The 23,926-nt window shown below is 44.1% G+C and overlaps 1 protein-coding gene across 2 annotated transcripts; it reads right to left on the bottom strand.

The window, feature by feature from the left end:
- Positions 1–877: 877 nt before the first annotated feature.
- Positions 878–23,800, bottom strand: si:dkeyp-77h1.4 (uncharacterized). 2 transcript variants are annotated; one of them, XM_036944316.2, is made up of 11 exons: positions 23,415–23,800; positions 16,250–16,315; positions 15,312–15,332; positions 14,923–15,201; positions 11,263–11,383; positions 10,795–10,970; positions 9,560–9,699; positions 9,144–9,291; positions 6,890–7,071; positions 6,703–6,792; positions 878–6,534 (listed from the first exon to the last, which is right to left on the bottom strand). In XM_036944316.2, exons 2-11 carry the CDS (start codon positions 16,299–16,301, stop codon positions 5,641–5,643), a joined length of 2,103 nt encoding a protein of 700 aa, XP_036800211.2. In that variant the 5' UTR covers positions 16,302–16,315; positions 23,415–23,800; the 3' UTR covers positions 878–5,640. The 2 variants fall into 2 exon arrangements, with proteins under 2 accessions (XP_036800211.2, XP_036800203.2); XM_036944308.2 differs by having other exon boundaries at positions 23,181–23,435.
- Positions 23,801–23,926: the final 126 nt, after the last annotated feature.

Raw genomic sequence — 23,926 nt, 5'->3', positions numbered from 1 at the left:
TTATAACATCAGAATGTGATATGTTTGTCATATTGTCACATAATAGGTTATGAATGTAGAAAAACCAGACTAACGTATCTAAAACAAGTGTCAGTATCCTAATGGGGGTAGATACCCAGGGGCTTCATGACTTAACACGAGGGGTTAACTGCACAATGATGTTACCGTTGGCCCATCTATAAATACTGTGGTCATGCATCCACAGCTGTGACACTGTCTGCAGTCCAAATGTCACCCTATTCCCTATATAGTGCACTACTTCTGACCAGGGCCCATGGGCTCTAGTAAAAAGTAGTGCACTATGTAGGGAATAAGGTGCCATTTGGGACGTATCTATTGTGGCATGGGTATGGGAGCAATGTAGAGGAGGGATGTGGGAGGAGGGGGGGGGGGGACACACAGGGTGACACTGGAGAGTGTGACACTGTGGGAGAACAACTATGTGTGACATTGAGTGAGATGACTGACGTGGAGGTGGGCCGCAAGACAGCGTGGCAGGTGGGTGTGGCCAGGGAGGACGTCCACAGGGGGGAGACTCCAACGGGACCAGTAACGGTCTCTGGACTACCCCTGAAGGGAGGGGCCATCTTGGCCTGTACACCGTTACATTTACAGAGACCAAGGCTTCCTCAGTGAGCGCGGCCATTAGTATGATATCTTACACTATGCACGGTGTGCCAGATAGACAGCTAGGAGAAAAGTGCTCCACGAAATGAGATCGTAAAATCTAAGTGCACACACGTTATGGCCTGCCTGCCTGCCTACCTGCCTGCCTGCCTGCCTGCCTACCTGCCTGCCTGCCTGTCCGAATAACATTATGACAAATTCAAAGCTTTGGAAAAGTACAGAATCAATGACAAGGAAAGGACACTAGATATTTTTCTCATTATCTTTTGTTTATTCTTCGTATATTTTTTTAGACATGAAATAAAGAAAATAACACCTTTCCTTTACAAAACGCCTGTGTGTCGTGTTGTGAAAAAAGGGAGGAGGGAGATCAACAGACTACAGAGCGCTACACACTCCATCACAGCCGAAGGAGTAAACAGACAGAATCAGAATCAGGGCAGAGAGAGATCACTCACATAGTGCAAGGAACGCCAATGAGAACACTGGAGTGAATTTGAGGGGGGTGTCTGTCCCAGCCAGGGAGGGAATTGAACCCACAACCTTCTGGTCCCAAGACCCAGACACTAACCAACCATTCCAAATAGAGTTGACTCACTAGGAGGTGGGTTTGTTACATTACCCCCTCTTTTGGGAAGCGCTATAATACAGTAGTGGTATAAAACATGTCAAATTCATCCACATGCACATCTCAGTTCCACTTCAGGAGGGCTAGGTCTCAAATACTGTTTGAGGCTTTGGCATCCATTTTGAATTCAACCTGCTGTTTACATACAAACAGTGCCACTGAATTCCCAAGTTGTACAACAGTTACTGTCTCACCAAGTTACACAATACACTCCAATATGTTATTCATCTCATGCTAATGCACATTCAAATAAACCCTGATAACCAAATACCAAGCAACTAGGTAATTTATCACTCTTCCAATCATGACTGAGTGTCGAAGTGCATTATATTAAACACTTCCTGTCCTGACTACAATATTCTGTATCTCCTGACTGTGTTGTGTCTCTATATACAGTACAGTAGACCTATAAGGTAGTCAGGTCTGCTCATAGTACTTTACCGCTGACCTACATCATATAAACCAAACGGTGCCTCTTGGAGTGTATTTATAGAATATAGGCTGACTAGCCATTGAATATTTGATTTCATATTTGAGGCACTAAATCAAAGATGAGAGTCATCTGGTGTAGAGCACCTCAGAGGTGCAGGTTTGTGTGATGTTAACCACATACTGAGTCTGGACAAACACAGATAGTTTTCTAAACAAATGTTAGATGATAAGCAGATCATTGAGGACAATCATTTCTAAGCATGGATATGTGACGTCGACATACAGCTGAAGTTGTGATTTTATTTTCTCATTGCACACACATAGGCTAGAGGCTTATACCTAGACACAGATACAAAATGATGTGTCATACGCACGCATGCACACAATACGGGCACGCACAACACACTCACTCAGGTACGATCACACACGCACACACACGCACACACATTAGGATGAAGATAACATTATGACTGATCAATCCTCCACACACACACACACACACACACACACACACACACACACACACACACACACACACACACACGTTAGGATGAAGATAACACTATGACTGATCAATCCTCCACACACACACACACACAAACACACACACACACACATTAGGATGAAGATAACAGTATGACTGATCAATCCTCCACACACACACACACACACACAGACGGCTTTTATAAAAGCAGAAAAATATGAATAATAATAATACTGTCTTTGAGGAGATCATGTGGACATGCTGCAATAAACGTCTATCTTTAAAGTGACATAGATCATTCTGTATTTTTTAAATATATATATATATATATATAAGTTATGTAAGGGTGTTATACTGTGAATGTTATCATCATAGGGTTGAAATAGTACTAATAAAAGTTAATCCAATCAAAATATTTTAGAGATCTATTCGAAGATCTGTGATGCGGAAAAATATGCACTTATTCAGTTGTGTTTACGATTTTCAGTTGTTCAAGTTAGTATTTTATAAGTTAGTGAAGATTAGTGTGTGTGTGTACAGTATATTATATAATCAGCATGTAGGCTTTGCACAGGTGAGAAATTAGATTAGCTTTTTTATATCATCAAGTATAATACAACGGCCATTCTATACACTAAACACATTCAACCTTTGAGAGGATACTTTTTAAACCTTACACATGCAATATTTACAATGCTGAACCTCGTCAGCAGCGTCATAAGGGAGTGTTTGTGTGTGTGTGTGTGTGTGTGTGTGTGTGTGTGTGTGTGTGTGTGTGTGTGTGTGTGCAGAAACAGCTAAACACTGCTTTTAGTATTGCCTAAATGGGTGTTACGGCTCCACACAACAGAGCTTGACGAGCAATGCGATCAAGATCGAGATTGAGATCGAGATTGAGATCGTGATCGAGATTGAGAGTGGGGCCAAATCTCTTCAGTGGTATAATTTTACATAATCATTGACCTTTTATCACTTACATCAGTTGATTGACAATATAGCAAAGAATTTAGGCACCTCAAACACTAAAGTATTCATACTGTATTCATCATGATTCATATACTGTACTAATCATAACATCTATATCACTATCTTACCATATGGCTTTTAACTTTCATTTTATTCTCATATTCATTTTAGCATTAAAAAACGTCTTAGAATTGTGGAAGTGTTTAGAAAGAGAAAGGCCATCGTTTGAAGTTGAATGTACTTTCTATGTGTTCCAACAACTGATTGATGGGTTGGTTAATTTAACACAGCTCCTATTTGTGCTTCTCTTAAAAATCCTAAATGCTTTTAGATGTAGTCCACTGAACTCAATGTACCATTCATGGTGTCTGTCACGACGGTCAGTTAAAACACTGAGGTAGAGATGTCTTTTGTTAAGCAAAATGTATCTGCACACCTCATCATGTAACACATAGCGGCTACAGGAGTTTTAACCACCAGCAAAGTCTTATTGGACTGTAAATCTAGGCTAGAGCAACATAGCTTCAAGCAACTAAAGACAGATGGTGTCATGGCACAGTCCTGGAGATGGTGGTACAGTGAGTTAATAGTTAGTGAAGTTCTCGCAGGACCTTTTTAGGGCAGTCAGAGAGACCAATGGCAATAGGGTAGGCTATTAGAACACATCAACCAATGCCTTGACATCATATCCAGTACTGTGGATGGATGCTAGTGGGTTAACCCTATTTGTGAAGTGTCTGTTTTAGGCTGGAGCAAACAACCAGAACTACATGTATACTGTACTGTGAGATCACCATACTAGGCATCAGAGCCGTGGAACACATCTACATTTGGCCTCCAGTATGTAGTTCATAGATGACTGTAATGCATGTAGATGTGTGTAGGCAAGGAATAGTCTGACATGGGTCTGTTCTTATATCTCAGGGAAGACTATACTTTCATACTGTACTTTTATAAGTCATCATGGGGTATAAAGGCTGACCCATAAGCTATAAATGAGAAGTCAAGAGGGCAGGACCAACAGTAAAACTACATCTATCGGCCAGATGAAACCATGCCATAATACTGTACTTCACCACCTGCTGCAAGCAAGAGAGGAAGGAAAAGCGGGAGTACAGAAGGAAGGAAGGACAGAAGGAAGGACAGAAGTGAACATAGAGGAGGGAGGATTCCTTTTTTAAATGTTAGGACTAAGCCAATGACATCACTCACCAGACCCCTCCTCTTATCCCTCTCCCACTCTCATAGTTGTAGTCAGCAGAATAACAATCAGCACTACATTTCCCAAGATTCACTGGGGATTGCTTAAAGTGCTGAGGTGTGTCGTTGGGGTCTTCAGGTCCTGGGGTGAGGTCAAGGATCAAAACAAGCTCTTTCTCTTCGATTAATCTGATTCTAGAGATCCACTGGGACAGTCAGAGTTGGCCAACACCTTATAACCAATACAGCCTCTCAAGTAGTTGGAAGCACAATCACATGAAACATCAATTTTAAACAAAAGTTAGACTTAGTTTAGCAGAAGGTATTGATGTTAGAGTTCAGCATTCCGGTATTAGTGTTGCTGGGATAATGCCATGCTCCTTTGTATCAGGATGTTTCATCATTCAAGCTTTCTAGATGTTTCTATAGGACGGCAGAGGACCAGCAGGAAAATTCCAGATTCCCGGATTCCCAGGTTTCAGGAAAACGTATAGAGAATGTCACAAGGAGAAGGAATCCAGTCCAGTTTGATAGAAAGGTGATTTAAATTCATCCAGTTTGACGAGAACGTTATGTCATAGTCACTTTTATAAGTCCTTGGGGGGGCTAAATCATGTCATTGGTTTCATCATATGAGATTTAAAAAAGGTCCGTTGCAAATTTACGAGCTGTTCGTGCTTTCGTTTTGGTCTGTTTTTTCATGCTGAGATTAGAGCAGGCATCATCAAAGGTTTTATCATTCCAAAAAAGGAGTAAGTGGTCATAGATGTAGTTGAATTAGATTGAGTCATGTTCACTTGCCATTCTAAAGTTCCTATATCTTTGTAAAAGGGTGTGGAACCATTCTGCACACCTGAAAATAAAACATATCTAAAGTAGCTAGGTTTAACATTTTACTTGTAAACTCTGCAACTGATTTTGTTGGCAGACCGGCAGTCATACTCTAGTTTACACACTAAAAAAGAGTATGCAGCATAGAAATGTAAAAAAAAAACAACAACAGCTAAAACGTCTGACAAAATGGACTCGCTTGCTTATATTTCCTATCTTGTGAAAAGTATCTGTGAATTGAAAAAAGTATCTCAAAGATAATGTTAGTGTTAGGTACAGGTGAGTTAGCTATCATAACAAACTACAGCATGTTTGAGCATTAGAAGTGTTAAATCTAAGTCCCAGCCTCGATAGTAGCAGTGATTTCTTCCTTATTTGGTAAGGGGGGTGTTCGATTGTCTGTCTACAGTGGTGGAGGAGAATAGGATAATGGATCTGTGGGGTTTCCCTTGGAGGAGTGCAGGGACTGTTATCAGGTTGCGGTGGTGGCGTTGTTTTTCTCAGCTGTGGCGTCCATTTTGGCCTCAAGGGCTGGACTACTTGGGGCGGTCACCTCCACCTCAGGGGTTTTAGGCGGGGTTGCCTTGGCGACAGGACTTTCGATCAGACCCACTGGGGCCAGAGCAGTGTTAGGTTTGGATTCAGGTGCTGGTGGTTCGGGTGTGCCATTGGTGGTCGGAGCAGGTTCAGGGCTCAGCATTGGGGTTGGGGTCGGAGTCTGGATTGGTGTCACAGGCTTTTGGGATTCCGGGGTTGGTGTCACCGGCTTGGGGAGTTCGGGGGCTGGTGTCACCAGCTTGGCGAGTTCGGGGCTTGATGGTTGGGGTGCAGTTGGTTTGGAGACAGGGGTCAGGGGTGGGGTTGGCTTAGGGGACACCGGGCTTGGAGACACAGCAATAGGTGTTTTGGCTGGTTCAGGTGTTTTCAATTCAGGTGTTTTCGGATCAGGAGTTTTCAAATCAGGAGTTTTGGTTGGTTCAGGTGTTTTCAATTCAGGTATTTTCGGTTCAGGAGTTTTGGCTGGTTCAGGTGTTTTGGCAATGGGGCTTGGAGCCTGCTTGGAGACCGGGCTTGGGATTGGGCTGAGTTTGGTCTCAACGGGTTTGGTTATGGTCAACTTTGGTTCAGGAGCTGGTTCAGGGATTTTGTTGATTTTGGGAACCGGGCTAGGTTTGGTAACCGGGGGTGGGCTTGGCTTGGTTTCTGGGACGAAGGCAACACTCTCAGTCTCAGCCTCTGATTCTGGAATCTGGTCGGGGACGTCAGTGTCAGTGTCCAATGGGAGGCCAGTGGTGTTAAACTCCACCCCTGAGTCACTGGTCTCCAGGTTACCACATGCCACCTCCTTGGATGACACCTCCAGACCCTGCAGTCAACACACAGAGGTCAGAGGGTCGAGGTCAGGGTGAAGACAGGAGAGAAGGTGAGGAAGAGCAAGGAGATATTAACAGCTATTTTGACAGTATTCCCCTTCCGTTGTTATCATTCATTCCCTCAACTCGACAGAAAGAACCACTGCTTCACTAATACTTACTTTAATGTCCACCTCAGTGCTCTGAGACTTCTCTGTGATGTCGATGGACTGGGCTATAGACTCCTCAAACTGAGTAATGTTCTTCACCACCTGGAAACCACACATACATGTTATGTCAAGTGCTGAGCATCATATAGGGAACAGGGTGCCATTTAAGACATCACCAGTGTCTCTGTCTGTGTGGTACCTGTCTGAAGGCATCTCCCTCGTCCTCCTTGCCTGCGTTTTGGGCAATCTTCTCGATGGCTCGGGCCTTGGCAGCCCTCTTCTTCTGCTTGACCAGGCAGGACAGCAGACACACCAACAGCAGGAGGACCAGGAAGCCCACCAGTGCTATGATTGCCACGTAGAGGGACGGCAGCTTGTAGGCTGGAGAGAGGGGAGGGGAAGGGATAGTAGGCAGAAGGGAGAAAGAGGGGAGGGAGAGAATATAGAGGGGGAGTGTGGTGAAGGGGAGATAGGGGAGAGACAGAGGAGGAGAGAGATACACAGAGAAGAGAGAGAGATAAAGGGAGAGAAGAGGGGGTGAGGAGGAGACAGGCGAGAGGAGAAAGAGGTGAAGGGAGGAAAGGAGAGATACAGTGCCTTGCGAAAGTATTCAGCCCCCTTGAACTTTGTGACCTTTTGCCACATTTCAGGCTTCAAACATAAAGATATAAAACTGTATTTTTTTGTGAAGAATCAACAACAAGTGGGACACAATCATGAAGTGGAACGACATTTATTGGATATTTCAAACTTTTTTAACAAATCAAAAACTGAAGAATTGGGCGTGCAAAATTATTCAGCCCCTTTACTTTCAGTGCAGCAAACTCGCTCCAGAAGTTCAGTGAGGATCTCTGAATGATCCAATGTTGACCTAAATGACTAATGATGATAAATACAATCCACCTGTGTGTAATCAAGTCTCCGTATAAATGCACCTGCACTGTGATAGTCTCAGAGGTCCGTTAAAAGCGCAGAGAGCATCATGAAGAACAAGGAACACACCAGGCAGGTCCGAGATACTGTTGTGAAGAAGTTTAAAGCCGGATTTGGATACAAAAAGATTTCCCAAGCTTTAAACATCCCAAGGAGCACTGTGCAAGCGATAATATTGAAATGGAAGGAGTATCAGACCACTGCAAATCTACCAAGACCTGGCCGTCCCTCTAAACTTTCAGCTCATACAAGGAGAAGACTGATCAGAGATGCAGCCAAGAGGCCCATGATCACTCTGGATGAACTGCAGAGATCTACAGCTGAGGTGGGAGACTCTGTCCATAGGACAACAATCAGTCGTATATTGCACAAATCTGCCCTTTATGGAAGAGTGGCAATAAGAAAGCCATTTCTTAAAGATATCCATAAAAAGTGTAGTTTAAAGTTTGCCACAAGCCACCTGGGAGACACACCAAACATGTGGAAGAAGGTGCTCTGGTCAGATGAAACCAAAATTGAACTTTTTGGCAACAATGCAAAACATTATGTTTGGCGTAAAAGCAACACAGCTGAACACACCATCCCCACTGTCAAACATGGTGGTGGCAGCATCATGGTTTGGGCCTGCTTTTCTTCAGCAGGGACAGGGAAGATGGTTCAAATTGATGGGAAGATGGATGGAGCCAAATACAGGACCATTCTGGAAGAAAACCTGATGCAGTCTGCAAAAGACCTGAGACTGGGATGGAGATTTGTCTTCCAACAAGACAATGATCCAAAACATAAAGCAAAATCTACAATGGAATGGTTCAAAAAGAAACATATCCAGGTGTTAGAATGGCCAAGTCAAAGTCCAGACCTGAATCCAATCGAGAATCTGTGGAAAGAACTGAAAACTGCTGTTCACAAATGCTCTCCATCCAACCTCACTGAGCTCGAGCTGTTTTGCAAGGAGGAATGGGAAAAAATGTCAGTCTCTCGATGTGCAAAACTGATAGAGACATACCCCAAGCGACTTACAGCTGTAATCACAGCAAAAGGTGGCGCTACAAAGTATTAACTTAAGGGGGCTGAATAATTTTGCACGCCCAATTTTTCAGTTTTTGATTTGTTAAAAAAGTTTGAAATATCCAATAAACGTCGTTCCACTTCATGATTGTGTCCCACTTGTTGTTGATTCTTCACAAAAACATACAGTTTTATATCTTTATGTTTGAAGCCTGAAATGTGGCAAAAGGTTGCAAAGTTCAAGGGGGCCGAATACTTTCGCAAGGCACTGTAATGTTAATAAATTATGCCTTGGTATCAGTACATCATTGACATTCCAACCCCTGACCCTCCCATCTCCTCACCCTCCACCGCCTGATAGACGTAAGACACACGATTGGTTTCCAGTTGGTCGATGACCCTGAGCTGGCCAACTCCACCCATCCATCCCCCTCTCCATCTCCTTCATCCTCCCATCCCTCTCTCCTCCTCTCCTCTGTTCGCCTCTCCTCCCTTCATCCCCCTCTCCTCACCCTCCACTTCCAGGTAGACGTTGGACACAGGAAACCCCAGTATGTCCGTGACCTTGAACTGTCCGACGTCGCTGGCCTTGACCTGGTCCAGGATGACCACAGACGGATCCAGAGAGATCCGCCCCACCAGATCCAGGTCTGCTGGCACCTATCATCAACCAAGAGCCATGGTCAGTTCAAAAGTTCAATCACTTTACTCCAACATTGTAAGACAACTTTTATTATTGGAAAATAAAAGTAAATCACTTGGATATAAATGTTTGGTGACACTTCACTTCAAGCCAACAGGTATAATGCATTATAAGACTTCTCATAAGCACATATAAGTGATAATGTATTATTACCACCCCACAGTGCGCTATAGGGAGTAGGATTAGGGTATTATTTGAGTGATTTTAAATCAGCCGTTCCAGTACCGTTAACTGTCCCCCGTCCAGGATCTGTCTGGTTTTTAAGTCGTAGTCAGGCGTGTAGAACAGACGCACCATGGAGGCATTCAGAATCAGGTTGATCTTCAGGGTGCCAGCGTACGGCAGCTTCACAAAGTTCTGGTGTTCTGGGAGACAGAGGGACAGAGAGAGAGACAGAGACAGAGGGAGAGAGAGACAGAGACAGAGGGAGAGACAGAGGGAGACAGAGACAGAGACAGGGACAGGGACAGGGAGAGAGAGACAGAGACAGACACAGAGGGAGAGAGAGACAGAGACAGAGGGAGAGAGAGACAGAGACAGAGGGACAGAGAGAGAGACAGAGACAGAGACAGAGACAGAGACAGAGAGAGAGACAGAGGGAGAGAGAGACAGAGACAGAGAGAGAGAGAGAGACAGAGGGAGAGAGCGACAGAGACAGAGAGAGAGGGAGAGAGAGAGAGAGACAGAGACAGAGACAGAGAGAGACAGAGACAGAGAGAGAGGGAGAGACAGAGGGAGAGAGCGACAGAGACAGAGAGAGAGGGAGAGAGAGACAGAGACAGAGAGAGAGGGAGAGAGAGACAGAGACAGAGACAGAGACAGAGAGAGACAGAGACAGAGAGAGACAGAGACAGAGAGAGACAGAGACAGAGGGAGAGAGAGGCAGAATGGGAGAGAGAGATAGAGAGAAGAGAAGAAGAGAGATAAAGATAGAGAGAGAAGAGAGGAAGAGAGAGACAAAAGAGAGGAATAAAAAGGCAGGAAGAGAAGAAGATCCAGAGGGAGGGGGGAAAAGCGAGAGGGGGCATTTGACAAACAAAACATTTTGGAACACAATACGCAAAATAGATAACTCACTTCAGAAAATCACATCCATTTAAAGCTGCAATTCTTAATGGTGAAACTGCCACGTCTGTTCGCAATATTACAACAAAGAAGAAGTTACTGGAAAAAACACTTTTTTCCCCTCTGACATTATTGCACGTGTGATAGAAGAGCAGAATATGTACTGCAAATGTTTTACCAGGTTGTGCAGCACTCCTCACCTCTGCTTCACCTAACAAAACAAATACAATAACAACAGCGCTGGGGAGGACCGTGGCACTGATCCCCTACTGCGGATTCCATCTTTAAACCCATTGATGACTAACATTACAGCAAACTTGCAGCAGGTTGGAAATAAACAGAGAAAAGGTCAAGGTTGGCCACAGAAGGTAGAGAGAGGATGAAAACAAATGTACCTTTGACATTTAGGCAGACCTTCCTCATGATCTTCAGGTTCGTGTCTCTGACGGTGTAGCTTCCCTCATCGGCGCCTGTCACGGCGTTGAGAGTGATCCGGTACTCGTTGACGCTCAGGCGCCCCTGGTACCCGTCTCTGGAGAGCCCTCCTCGGGTCATCAGCACCAGGGGCGGCCTGGAGGGTTAATGGAGAACCATGATAGAACTTGCTATCAAAACAGTCATGATATTGATCAGAATAACAGAATTATATAATGTAACGATAATTAACGATAATTATCATATTGATAATGTTATCGCGATAACCATGCTACTATCATGACAGCCACAATAGTATCACAATATCACGATTCCGTGATATTATCGCAATAACCACAACATCGTGATAATCAATGTTGATGGGAGACAGTAAATCCTCCTTTGCGGAAAGCAGAGAAGTTTACATTTTGACAGAGAAACAACTGTACCTGGAGGTCAGGTTGGCCTCCACAGCACTGGGCCTATACTCCAGGGTGATGGGAGCCTCCACCCCCACCAGCTGGATGTGGTAGTTCTCCCCATACTTAACGTTCTGCTCGTTGGAACAGTCTAAAAGACAGAGAAAGGGGTGGGAGAGGCAGGGACAGTTAGATACAGAGAGCAAGAGAAGGAAATGAAGGTATAAAAGGGGAGGACAAGAGATCAGGAAACAGAGAGAGAGAAACAGAAAGGGAAGACAAAAGAATGAGAGAGAACCATGTGAGGAAAACAGAAGAGAATGACAGAGAGGAGAAGAACAAGAGAGAGAAAAGGAGGATAAAGATAGAAGAAAAACAGCAGGGATGGACGGATGGGAGGGATGAACGGACGGATGGGGTGGTTAAATAGCTGCATAATTACTGCCTGGTGTATGCAACATGCTGTTTACAACACACACCTCCTCTCCACACACTGTTAACTCCATATGACGCTGTCAAGGCTCCACACAGCTAGCCAGCTCCACACAGCTAGCCAGCTCCACACAGCTAGCCAGCTCCACACAGCTAGCCAGCTCCACACAGTTAACTGCATCATTTGATATCAGACAACTGAATCAACTGATATAACATTCTGATGCACGACTGCAAAGTCAATGACGTGGCATAAAACCATTAGTTGTTGCGTGCAGTGTGACTGCAATATAGACAGCCTGGAATGCCAATCCATGCAGATGTCATGACGTTGGCCTGGGGGTAGGCTTATGACAGTCATAAATACCTCTTCCCCCCTTTTTCCTCTCTCTACCCTACTGATGTAACATAGAGATTCTGGGAACATCAGAAGGTGGGGGAAATGAAATATATTCTGGTAATCCGACCAATTGAACATATGCGATGGTACTAAATGAATATGATGTCAGTTCGTTGTCATCTGAGACATTCTCATCAATGATCAGATGACATAAACTCTACAGTGGAAAGTCTACACATCAGAGTTATCAGATTCACATGGAATTGTTGTTCAATTTAAATGTTTGAATATGAAATGATTCTACTCTGGATGAGATGAAATGTGATTTTAGCATCTAAAATGTGAGATTTGGGTTTTCATAAGGTAGGGCTCTGCTCAATCAGCCTCTGTGAAGGGACATGGGCTATAAAACTTTTTAAACACGCCTTTTCTCCCTCCTATATAAAGCCTTGACGACAATATAACCTCCTGTTCCGAGGATGTGAGGACGACGGTCCAATGGGTCAGATAATAACTACAGAACGAAGCCAACATCAGCGTGAGCTTTGGTTGCGAATGGTATGAACTTTGAACTCTTATTCACTACAGAAGTGATACCTCCTAGCCGTTGAGTTAGCAACAGCAGCTGCAAATGCAGGTTAGGAAGGAACAGACAGAGTATCAGAGTATCTACCACACAACGACGTTACTACAACGTATCCAATTTACCAGCAGAGACATTCTTCAAAGGACAAAGGACTCGGTTGGGCAACACGGCCTTCCATCTACCACCAACCTACCGAAGCGCAGCTCAGAGTAAATATTTATTGCATTTTCCTTTTACAAATGGGCGGTCATTTAGAATGCATAAGATACTGTATTTACGATAGCACAGCTTCGCCCTTTGTTCCTCAGTCTTCCCGCTCTTTCACTCAAACCCAGACCCTTTCTTTTGTGTAACCAGCTGTCATATCTGTTCCGCCCGCCAGGGACGTTTTCCTTTATGACGTCATTTGTAATCAAGTTATTAATTAATTATGTGTATGTGTAATTCTGTGTGATTAGTTAGGTATTTAGTAAATAAATAATTAAACCCAATTTTGTATTGCTGATTCAACTTGTTAGCCAGGGTTTGTGCAGATAACCAATAATTTACAACTTTCAGATGAGACTGAATTAAGATGACGATTAATATTGACTGCTATTGATGTAAAATATTACTAGGTCTTTAAGAGTTTATTCAGAAGATAACAGCTCTATAAATATTATTTCATGGTGCCCCGACTCTCTAGTTAATTACATTTACATGATTAGCTCAATCAGGTAATATTAATTATGGAGAAATTATTTTATAGAATAGAATGTCATATCACTTAATCCGGCACAGCCAAAGACACGACACAGAGCAAAGCTCAGTCTTCTCAGCATCACCGAGTTATCATTCCTCTCTGACTGTGTGTATCTGTGTCCCCTCATTTAAGAACAAATCCTTATTTACAATGACGGCTTACCCCGGCCAAACCCGGACGACGCTGGGCCGCCCTATGGGGCTTCAAATCACGGCCGGATGTGATGCAGCCTGGATTCAAACCAGGGACTGCTGTGACGACTCTTGCACTGAGATCCAGTGCCTTAGACCGCAACGCCACTTGGGAGCCCCTATATGGCATTGGTCAAAAGTTGTGCACTGTATAGAGATTAGGGTGCCATTTGGGACACAAACTGAGTCTTCCTCATCCCATTACAGTCAGATACTTAGTGCTGTTCAGAATATTGCTGCTGCGCTAGCCAATAGGGATGTACTACACTAATACAGCAGTGCTCATGTGTAGCTGTAAAAGGCTTGGCCTGTTGACCGAACTGACAACATGATTAAATCACGAAATGAGCGGAAACAAGCTGTGTCTAGACTGAGACAGACAGATGATTTGAAGCGCACACAGCCACGGTAGCAGGGCAGCATGTTTGAGAGAGAACACCAGTATCAATTTAGTCCTAACGATTTAGACTGAGCCAATACTCCAAAACTCAATGTAAAAAGCACAGTATGTCTGCATCCCAAATGGCACTAAATTACCTATTTAGTACTTTTAACCAGAGCCCATGGGGGTGCACACTATGGTGTCTGACGATGAAGGTCTTCCAACCGTCCAACCCTCCTCCCAGAGAGCATCTTTCCTACTTCCAACCCTCCTCCCAGAGAGCATCTTTCCTACTTCCAACCCTCCTCCCAGAGAGCATCTTTCCTACTTCCAACCCTCCTCCCAGAGAGCATCTTTCCTACTTCCAACCCTCCTCCCAGAGAGCAACCTTCGTACTTCCAACCTTCCTACCAGAGAGCAACTTTCCTTCTTCCAACCTTCCTACCAGAGAGAAACTTTCCTAGTTCCAACCTTCCTCCCAGAGAGCAACGTTCCTACTTTCCAACCTTCCTCCCAGAGAGCAACTTTCCTTCTTCCAACCCCCCTCCCAGAGACAACTTTCCTTCTTCCAACCCCCTCCCAGAGACAACTTTCCTTCTTCCAACCCCCCTCCCAGAGACAACTTTCCTTCTTCCAACTCCCCTCCCAGAGACAACTTTCCTTCTTCCAACCCCCTCCCAGAGACAACTTTCCTTCTTCCAACCTTCCTCCCAGAGAGCAACTTTCCTTCTTCCAACCCCCCTCCCAGAGACAACTTTCCTTCTTCCAACCTTCCTCCCAGAGACAACTTTCCTTCTTCCAACCTTCCTCCCAGAGAGCAACTTTCCTTCTTCCAACCCCCCTCCCAGAGACAACTTTCCTTCTTCCAACCTTCCTCCCAGAGACAACTTTCCTTCTTCCAACCCACCTCCCAGAGACAAATTTCCTTCTTCCAACCTTCCTCCCAGAGACAACTTTCCTTCTTCCAACCCCCCTCCCAGAGACAACCTTCCTTCTTCCAACACTCGGACCCCATACCTCTGACGATGAGTGTGATGCGTCGGACCTCTTCCGGCTGTTCGTTGTTCTTCACCGAGTACGTCCCCTCGTCCCCCTCGCCCACGTTCGCTAAGATCAGGTGACTGAGCTGACTGTTGAGCTTGGCACGGTTACCGACCACGGACCCACCCCGCATCAGGACCACCTCAACCCCCGCCTTGGCATTACTGGGCTGGAACAAAACCTCTGCAGCCAGGGAGGGCAGCTGCAGATGGAAGTCCTCCCCAAAGAACATGGTCTTCTGGGAGTCTTCTTTACCTGGGAGGTGGTGGGAGGGTATGTTTAACATTTCCACAGAAATGCATCACAAAACTTAGTACTATATCATAACTAATGATGCATTGATAACAGATGGCAGGGATGCTTACCTTTCAAAGGGGCCGACAGAGCTATGGACAAAGAGAAAAGAGGTTGGTGATATTTATATTTATGCATAGAAATGTAATTCATCAAATATGTTACATATATGACCGATACATATACACATACACACTACTCTGGAGACACACACTGAACTGGACACACACACACTACTCTGGACACACACACACTTATCTGGACACACACACTAATCTGGACACACACACACACTGATCTGGACACACACACACTGATCTGGACACACACACTGTTCTGGACACACACTACTCTGGACACACACACTGTTCTGGACACACACACACTGATCTGGACAAACACACTACTCTGGACACACACACTACTCTGGACACACACACACTACTCTGGACACACATACACTACTCTGGACACACACTACTCTGGACACACACACACTACTCTGGAAACACACACTACTCTGGAAACACACACTACTCTGGAAACACACACTACTCTGGACACACACACTACTCTGGACACACACACACTTATCTGGACACACACACTAATCTGGACACACACACACACTGATCTGGACACACACACACTGATCTGGACACACACACTGTTCTGGACACACACTACTCTGGACACACACTACTCTGGACACACACACTGTTCTGGACACACACACACTGATCTGGACAAACACACTACTCTGGACACACACACTACTCTGGACACACACACTACTCTGGACACACATACACTACTCTGGACACACACTACTCTGGACACACACACACTACTCTGGAAACACACACTACTCTGGAAACACACACTACTCTGGAAACACACACTACTCTGGACACACACACTACTCTGGAAACACACACTACTCTGGACACACACACTACTCTGGACACACAAACTGTTCTGGACACACAGTACTCTGGACACGACGTACCTGAGCAGAGCAGCAAGCTCAGCACCACCACACTGACTGTCTTCATCTTCATCAGATCTCCTGGCTCTGGAAAGGAGAGATGAAGGGAAGATAAAGGAAAGATAGAGTACAAACAAAAATGGTGTTTGATAAGTGGCACATATGAAGAGAATGCCACTCCATCTCTCTCTCTCTCTGTCACCTCTACATCCTCTTCTCCTCCCTCAGTTGTCCTTTCTGTTTCTCCATCTGATTGTGTTTGTCTGGGTGTAGGTGAGGGAGGTGCTCCCTTAGCTAATTCATAGATAATGATAGAATGTTGTGGTGGTGACATCATCTCATGGTGACATCATTGCATGAAGTGGAGCCAAGAGGATGTCCTTTGGATCACTTAGCTTGTCTGACTTCACCAGAGGAGTGAATGCAGTGTGTGTGTGCGTGTGCGTGCGTGCGTGCGTGTGTGTGTGCGTGTGTGTTCCTCTGATATCTTTGAAAAAATACATATTTTCCCCCTTCCATCATGAACACAATCCACCAAACCAGTAAATGGTTCCCAATTCAATTATTGATTTACACTACCAAGCTGCAAGCAAGTGGGGCTTTAAGATTGAAATATACATGAAGTTATTGCAACAACAACCTATTCTTGTAACGGTCATCGTCTGATGAGGAAGAATCGGACCAAAGCGCAGCAATTGTTCATGATTTTATTAAACTGAACACTAGAACAAAATAACAACGTGACTAAACGAAACCGAAACAGTCCTGTCAGGTGCAGAACACTAAACAGAAAACCACTACCCACAAAACACAGGTGGGAAAAAGCTGCCTAAGTATGATTCTCAATCAGGGACAACGATAGACAGCTGTCCCTGATTGAGAACCATACCCGGCCAAACACAAAGAAATAGAAAACATAGAAATAAAGAAACTGGAATGCCCACCCTAGTCACACCCTGGTCTAACCAAAATAGAGAATAAAAGCCTCTCTATGGCCAGGGCGTGACAATTCTTTTTCATAATCCCTACCCTTTAAAGGCACATTGGATCTTGTTTGAGTTATTAAACTAGGGGTCTATTCATTAGTGCTCACCGTAGCAAAATGTTTCGCAACAAAAAAGTTTTGCAAAGAAAAGGAGTGTTTCTTATTGGACAAGTTCAGGTTAGTCCTACCCATTTTGGCCTGTTTGAGTCTGTTTGGTTCCTGGATAATCCACCCAAGGATGCCATAGGCTCCCAATGGATCCCAGACAGGGATTGGTATATTGATTAGGTGTCAGTGAACATGCCTGAATTAAAACAGCCTTCGAATAATGAATGGTAATTGGGACTGGGGGGGGGGGGGGATCTGGGTAATTGCTTGGCTGGGTTTCAAACAGAGATCCACCCTTTCCTTCCTCAGGACCTTGACATGAGGGAAATGTGTTTGTGTATTTGTCTGTGTGCTCGCATGCGTGTGTGTGTGTGTGTGTGTGTGTGTGTGTGTGTGTGTGTGTGTGTGTGTGTGTGTGTGTGTGTGTGTGTGTGTGTGTGTGTCTCGAAATGTGCTGAGTCTGGGAAAATTCTGATGAATTGGAGCATTGAGAGCGTTATGATGATCTGAGCAGCCTCTGGGTGAGGTGTGACTACAGATGAGAGACATCAAGGGAAGAACTAGTCAGGGCTTTTCTGTCCTGTCCTCTTCATTCATACCGACTAGAGGGTTTGACAGACAAGGGAATTTAAAACCTGAATATATAGATGATCTTAATTTCAGCCAGTTTTCTACAGCTGGAAAATAATCCTGCAGCAACATGAAATGTGAATTATTTTGTGGATTAAAATGAATGGACATTTTTGTAGGGATTGATACATTTTTCGAAAGTGAAAATCAAGTCTGAAATTTCAAAGTGGAAATTACAAACTTCAGAATCCCTTTTAAACCTCAAATACACAACACATTTTAAATGTCCTGCATAGAAGGCAAGTTATCATGCAACAGGGTGATCAAATGAAGATCCTACATCTGTAGTAGTAGATTTACCTAGTTCCCCTGAGTGCAGGCCTGTAGCTGTATTTATTCACAGACCTGCGTTCAGGACGTAAGTTTTGCAGTGCTTTGCAACACAGCTGCTCTTTCCACTCTGTAGGGCATGCCGTTGAGGTGCTGAGATTAAGCAGCAAAGCGTTCACCCTCCCAGCAACCATTCTGCCACAGGATGCTTAATCAGGAGTGCAAACACTGTAAGACACTGCGATCCTGAATGCTAGAGATGAAAGGAGATAGCAGGCCTGAACTGTTGGTTGTGTGTGTGTGTGTGTGTGTGTGTGTGTGTGTGTGTGTGTGTGTGTGTGTGTGTGTGTGTGTGTGTGTGTGTGCATGTGTGTAAAAGAGAGAGAGAGAGAGAGCGAGAGAGAGAGAGAGAGAGAGAGAGAGAGAGAGAGAGAGAGAGAGAGAGAGAGAGAGAGAGAGAGAATGTGTGTACAAAGCAGGAAGCATTAAGCCATCTGCAGAGACCTGATCTGTTGGCAGGGGCAGAAAACCTGCTGCTCTCATTTGTTAATGAGGACAATTAGCATGTGATAATGTCATAATTCCACAACCACCATCTATCTCTCTCTGCTACAAAACACTCTTATCCAATCTTCTCCTCTCTCTGTTTCTCGCTCTCTCTCCCAGCCTCTTACACCCTGCACTGGGCAGAGAGCCGACCCACTATCATAGCCTGAAAGCACAGTCATTTGATTACATCTGAACCAAAAGACAGGACACAGCGGAGCCCCAGAGGAGAGGGTCCCTCAGACAACACCAGCAACAACCACACATCAGTTGTGACCCCTTGGTACAGCCATGTTCTGTCTGTATAGGTTGATTCTGCGTTGGGAACACGTTGGGAACGTTGGGAACACCTTGCTGTGTTCTTATTACTGAAGAATTACATGGTAATAAGAACATGTATTTTCTTAAAACTAAATTGTTGGTTAAGGGCTTGTAAGTAAATATGTCACTGTAAGGTGTTGTATTTAGCATTTCACTGTTGTATTTGGTGCATGTGACAAATCAAATTGGATTTGATGTTATATCATAATGTGTGAACACAGGCGTGTGAAAGATGTTCATATCTTTGTGTTACTACAGCACATAAGGGGAATTATCTGCACTGTTGTTTTTAGAGGACCTGTGAAGCAGATAATCCAAGATCTTCTACTCCATTTAAGGAGGAAAAAATTGTTTTTCGAATAGTTTGGGGCCAGAAACCTTACAAAAAAAAAATAAAAAATCACACGTGAAAGGAACGTGATAAAACACGTGGTTTATGGACACGTGTGAACACAGGTATAAAGGAATTACGGGAAAGGTGTCACATGTAAAATAAAAACATTCACATGAGTCAAACATGTAGTTTTCAAACACCTGTGACATTTCACATACATTTTTTTTAATGTATAATTCCACAACCACCACTATCATTTTTTTACATGTTGACTAATCAAAACGCAGACATGCGAGTCAGACGTGGTTTTAGGACAAATTTGACATGTTTTTCTGTAAAGGAAACAACACCCTGGTGCTCGCCTCACTGGGTTTACTGTGACACACACACACACACACACACACACACACACACACACACACACACACACACACACACACACACACACACACACACACACACACACACACACACACACACACACACACACACACACACACACACACACACACACACACACACACACACACACACACACACACACACAAAAACATGCCTCCTCTCCTTTGGGCTTTTAACCATGGGCTGCCGGACTGGACCATCTGCTATCCTTCACTCCCTCCCTCTTTTCCTCCCTTCCTCTTTCTGTATCTCTCTCTCTTTCTGTCACCTATTCACATAGACTGCTCTATCTGTCACTCTTTCTTCCTTCCTCAGTCCCTCTCTATCTGTCATGTATTTAAATCTATTTTTACAGCCACTCTCTTTATTTTATTTTCCTGCCTCCCTCTTTCTCTCTGTTTCTTCCCACATCTCTTATCCTCTTTCCTTCCCTGCATCATCTTCTCATCCATCTTCCAATTTGTCCCTTTCTCTCTTTTTTTCTGTCTGACTCAGCTGTTACTTTCTCTCCTCTCCTGCTTTCTGTCCTTCTATCTTTTCTCATTCTATTTCCTGTTCTGCCTCATGCCACTCTCACTATCCCTCTCTTCTCTCTTTATTTCCCATTCTATTTCCTGTTCTGCCTCATGCCACTCTCTCTATCCCTCTCTTCTCTCTCTTTATTTCCCATTCTATTTCTGATATGCCTCCTCTGTCCTTCCCTCTCTTTCTACTTTTCTCCCCTTCTCTCCCTCCCTCTCTTTCTCTTCCTCTCTCTCTCTTTCTCCTCTCATGCCCCCTTTCACCCTCTCCTCCTTCTTATCTTATATAATCTCAGCTCCAGCAGCATCCCACTCTGAACTCAAAGACTGTGTCTGTCTTCATCTGCGATGTGGGATTTCTCCCAAATGGCACCCTATTCACTATGTAGTCCACTACTTTTGACCAGGGTCCATACAGCTCTGATCAAAAGTAGGGCACCATATAGGAAATAGGGTGCCATTTGGGACGCAAACTCTGAGTCTCTGGTCACTGAGAAGGGAAAGAGGAGGAGGTATAGACAGGCCTTTGTTGAGCTCCTTTAAAGAGGCGGAAAAGCCTTCAATGACTGCAGATGCATGAACCCCACAAAGATGTCTCTGTCTGTCCTTCATTCCTTCACATCCTTTCCTTCATTCTCCTTGGCTTACATAACCCCAGCGGTCGGTGAATCTATCCCCTAATACTTCTGTCACTGTAGTGAAGGCTAAGTATCCAGTGCAAGGAAATGCACACCACAAACACACACACATTAGATACAATACAACACACACACACTTGTCCATAAATCCCGTAGGCACAAACACACATGACCAATATTCACTTCCTCTCTCCCTCTTTCCCTTCTCTCCTCCCTCATCAGAAAATACAATGTTAAATCATGAAGTGTCAGAAAAGCAAAAGGTATCACTGCACCAACAGAACAGTACACAGGCTGAATGTTTACTTTAGGTGGTTTACTGGAGGTCATGGGTTTCTGGTTAGTTAAAATGACAATGGGTGCATCTCAATAGTCCTAAGTTCCCCTCCTTGTTTCCTTTCCTTCATCTGCTCTGATGAGTGTAAAACTACTTGATAGGTGAAAGCAGATTCCCAAAAATACCCATCAACCATATTGCTTTTATCCATCATGCGGCAAGGAGACAGAGTAAAGAAAGGAGGCAAGGGGAAGAAGCCACTTTAGACTGTAGAGATGCAGCCCTGGGCTGCCTGCCTGGAAGTGTTGTGTAAATCAAAATGGATGATGGATGAGGTCTCATACCACACAGACATAGACTGACACTTCATTTATCCACCGCCTTCCCTTCTTTAATAAGTACTCTACAAAATATTATCTCTATCTCTCTCTCTGTCTAGGTCCATGTCTCTATCTCACTCTATTTCTCTTTCTCCCCCTCTCTCTGTGTAGTTCTCTCTATCTCTCTTTCTCTCAATCGCTCTGTCTTTCTCTCTCTCTCTCTCTGTATTTCTCTATCTCTCAGCCCCCCTCTCAGTTTCTCTCTCCGTCAGTCTCTCTCTCTCTCTTATATATGAAAGGAGTGGACAGGTTTCCACCATATTGCATTCACCTGTCAGATCTTGTCAGATCAGAGGTCATGAGGGGGTGCTACAGTAAATGTCCTTATCCTCAACTCATCATTGTCTTTCAAGTAAGGACATAGAAAGACAACTCACAGATGAGATGTAGCTTCATCATTTTCTAATTGTGACAGTTGAAAATAGGCCATTACAGGCACTAGCAATACATCAATCAGCATCACTTCCAGTTTACAGTCTTTCAATAAAAATATATACCTGCCAAATTAGAAAAAACAAATAGGTGTGTAAGGTGTTTCTATCTGAACCAGAACATATTAAAAGAATGGCCAACCAACAGTAACAAGACATGGGAATATTCCCACATCTTTTAATTAAAGCCTCTTTGTACAAGACAAACACGTGTTCATAAAATCCCAACAGATAAACCTCAGAGGATAAAAAGGCTTGAATAGCAGTGAGATACAGGCCAAGGCCATCCCTTAACAGCGATCGGGTGATGACTGATGACCAGCAGCGCACACTGTACTGTACTATACTGCCATGAACCTGAACTGTTGGCAAATGTAACATGCAGGCAGCGCAGACTCAGGCCACCATATGTCATCAACATATAAGCGGCGGGGGCTACACTGCACAGCACCAGAGTCAGCAGCGCGCCGGTACAGGCTGCAGGAGCACATCGTTCCATTTGTAATGGATGGATGCTTTAAAAATAAAGGATTCAGTATAGGCTAAACCATTTAATAATAAAAAAAATAGTCCTTCATATTAAGATATACTGATTAGAGACAGGATCCGTAGACCACTCATTTACATTGATTAGATGTGGATTATGCATGAATAATCTTCCAGTGCCAAACTGAGTCATACAATTCATCTCGACATGAATTAACAGGTACTGCGAATTAAGGCGACATATTGCATTCCATGATGGGAATATTCAAGGATATTTCAAATAACATAGCCTATTGCATATCCCTGTTAGGCTACACTGTTTCAGAGATGTTTTCTTATCATAGGCTATGGCTCAAATTCTGAAGCAATGTTTTACATTAATTAGGCTATAGGCCTAATCTAAATGGTCATAAATAGGGACAGGCATTGGACCGGCACGAGCCTATCCAACCTGTGTAGCCCAATGATTGCACACCTGGTGTGGCATTCTGTAGAGCAGACTGGGAAATTAGCATGGTAATGCATTATTGAATGCGTGTCCCATCATACCACCATCCCGATGAAGCGCAGTCTGCTTAATCGTTCCTCCCAATAAACGTGAAACCTAATCACAATTGTCTCACCTTTCATCTTCTCCGGAACAAGCACGCCCTGTTTTCATCAAATAAAGCTCTTATCGGATAATAATCGTCTATAACCTAACATCTCAATATGCAGGAAAGCCAACAGACACCCTCACGAGCATTTCACCAAAAACTGCAGAATTTAACCCGTCACGCACCAGGCAGCGAATTTATTTAAAGAATCTCATCACATCCATCACACGTAAGAAATAATTATCCCCTTAGCTCACTCACCTTTAAATTCACACTATTTCCTTCGTATTGACTGAGTAGGCAACGTTATAACGGGATTGCAGGAGGAGAAATATGTTGCCTAACCTATTGATGCATGTATTTCTCTCCCTTCTTGGCGTCACCCTCCCTCTCAACCTCGCCCCCCAAGAGCAGCACTTGACGACTGGGGCTGAACATTTGAAGATGCTCAGAATATGTCGGTTTTTGCTCTCGGTCGGAGCCGCTCGACTATTCTCGGTAAACACCGGATTCGATTGCCCCAAGCAAGGCAATGATTGCTGGTTGTTTGTCTTTTTAACTGAAGGAATTGATCTTCGTTTAACAAAACGTTATAATAGCTGCATTGTGTATAGGCTACTCAGCTGAGAGGTAGAAGTGAAGGCTGTGTCGAGGGATTTAGTTCAACCTCAATCGAGTATATCTATTATGTATTAAAACATCCCAAAGCCCAGACTATGCCTAAATGAAGTGACAGAACACAGTAAACATTCGTCCATTGACTGCCATTAATT

This window comes from Oncorhynchus mykiss, chromosome 2 (genome assembly GCF_057628025.1).
Source record: "Oncorhynchus mykiss isolate SJ-2025 chromosome 2, ASM5762802v1, whole genome shotgun sequence".
Lineage (NCBI taxonomy): Eukaryota > Metazoa > Chordata > Actinopteri > Salmoniformes > Salmonidae > Oncorhynchus > Oncorhynchus mykiss.
The sequence above is the reverse complement of the archived record's forward strand: the minus strand, read 5'-3'. Positions and strand labels throughout refer to the sequence as shown.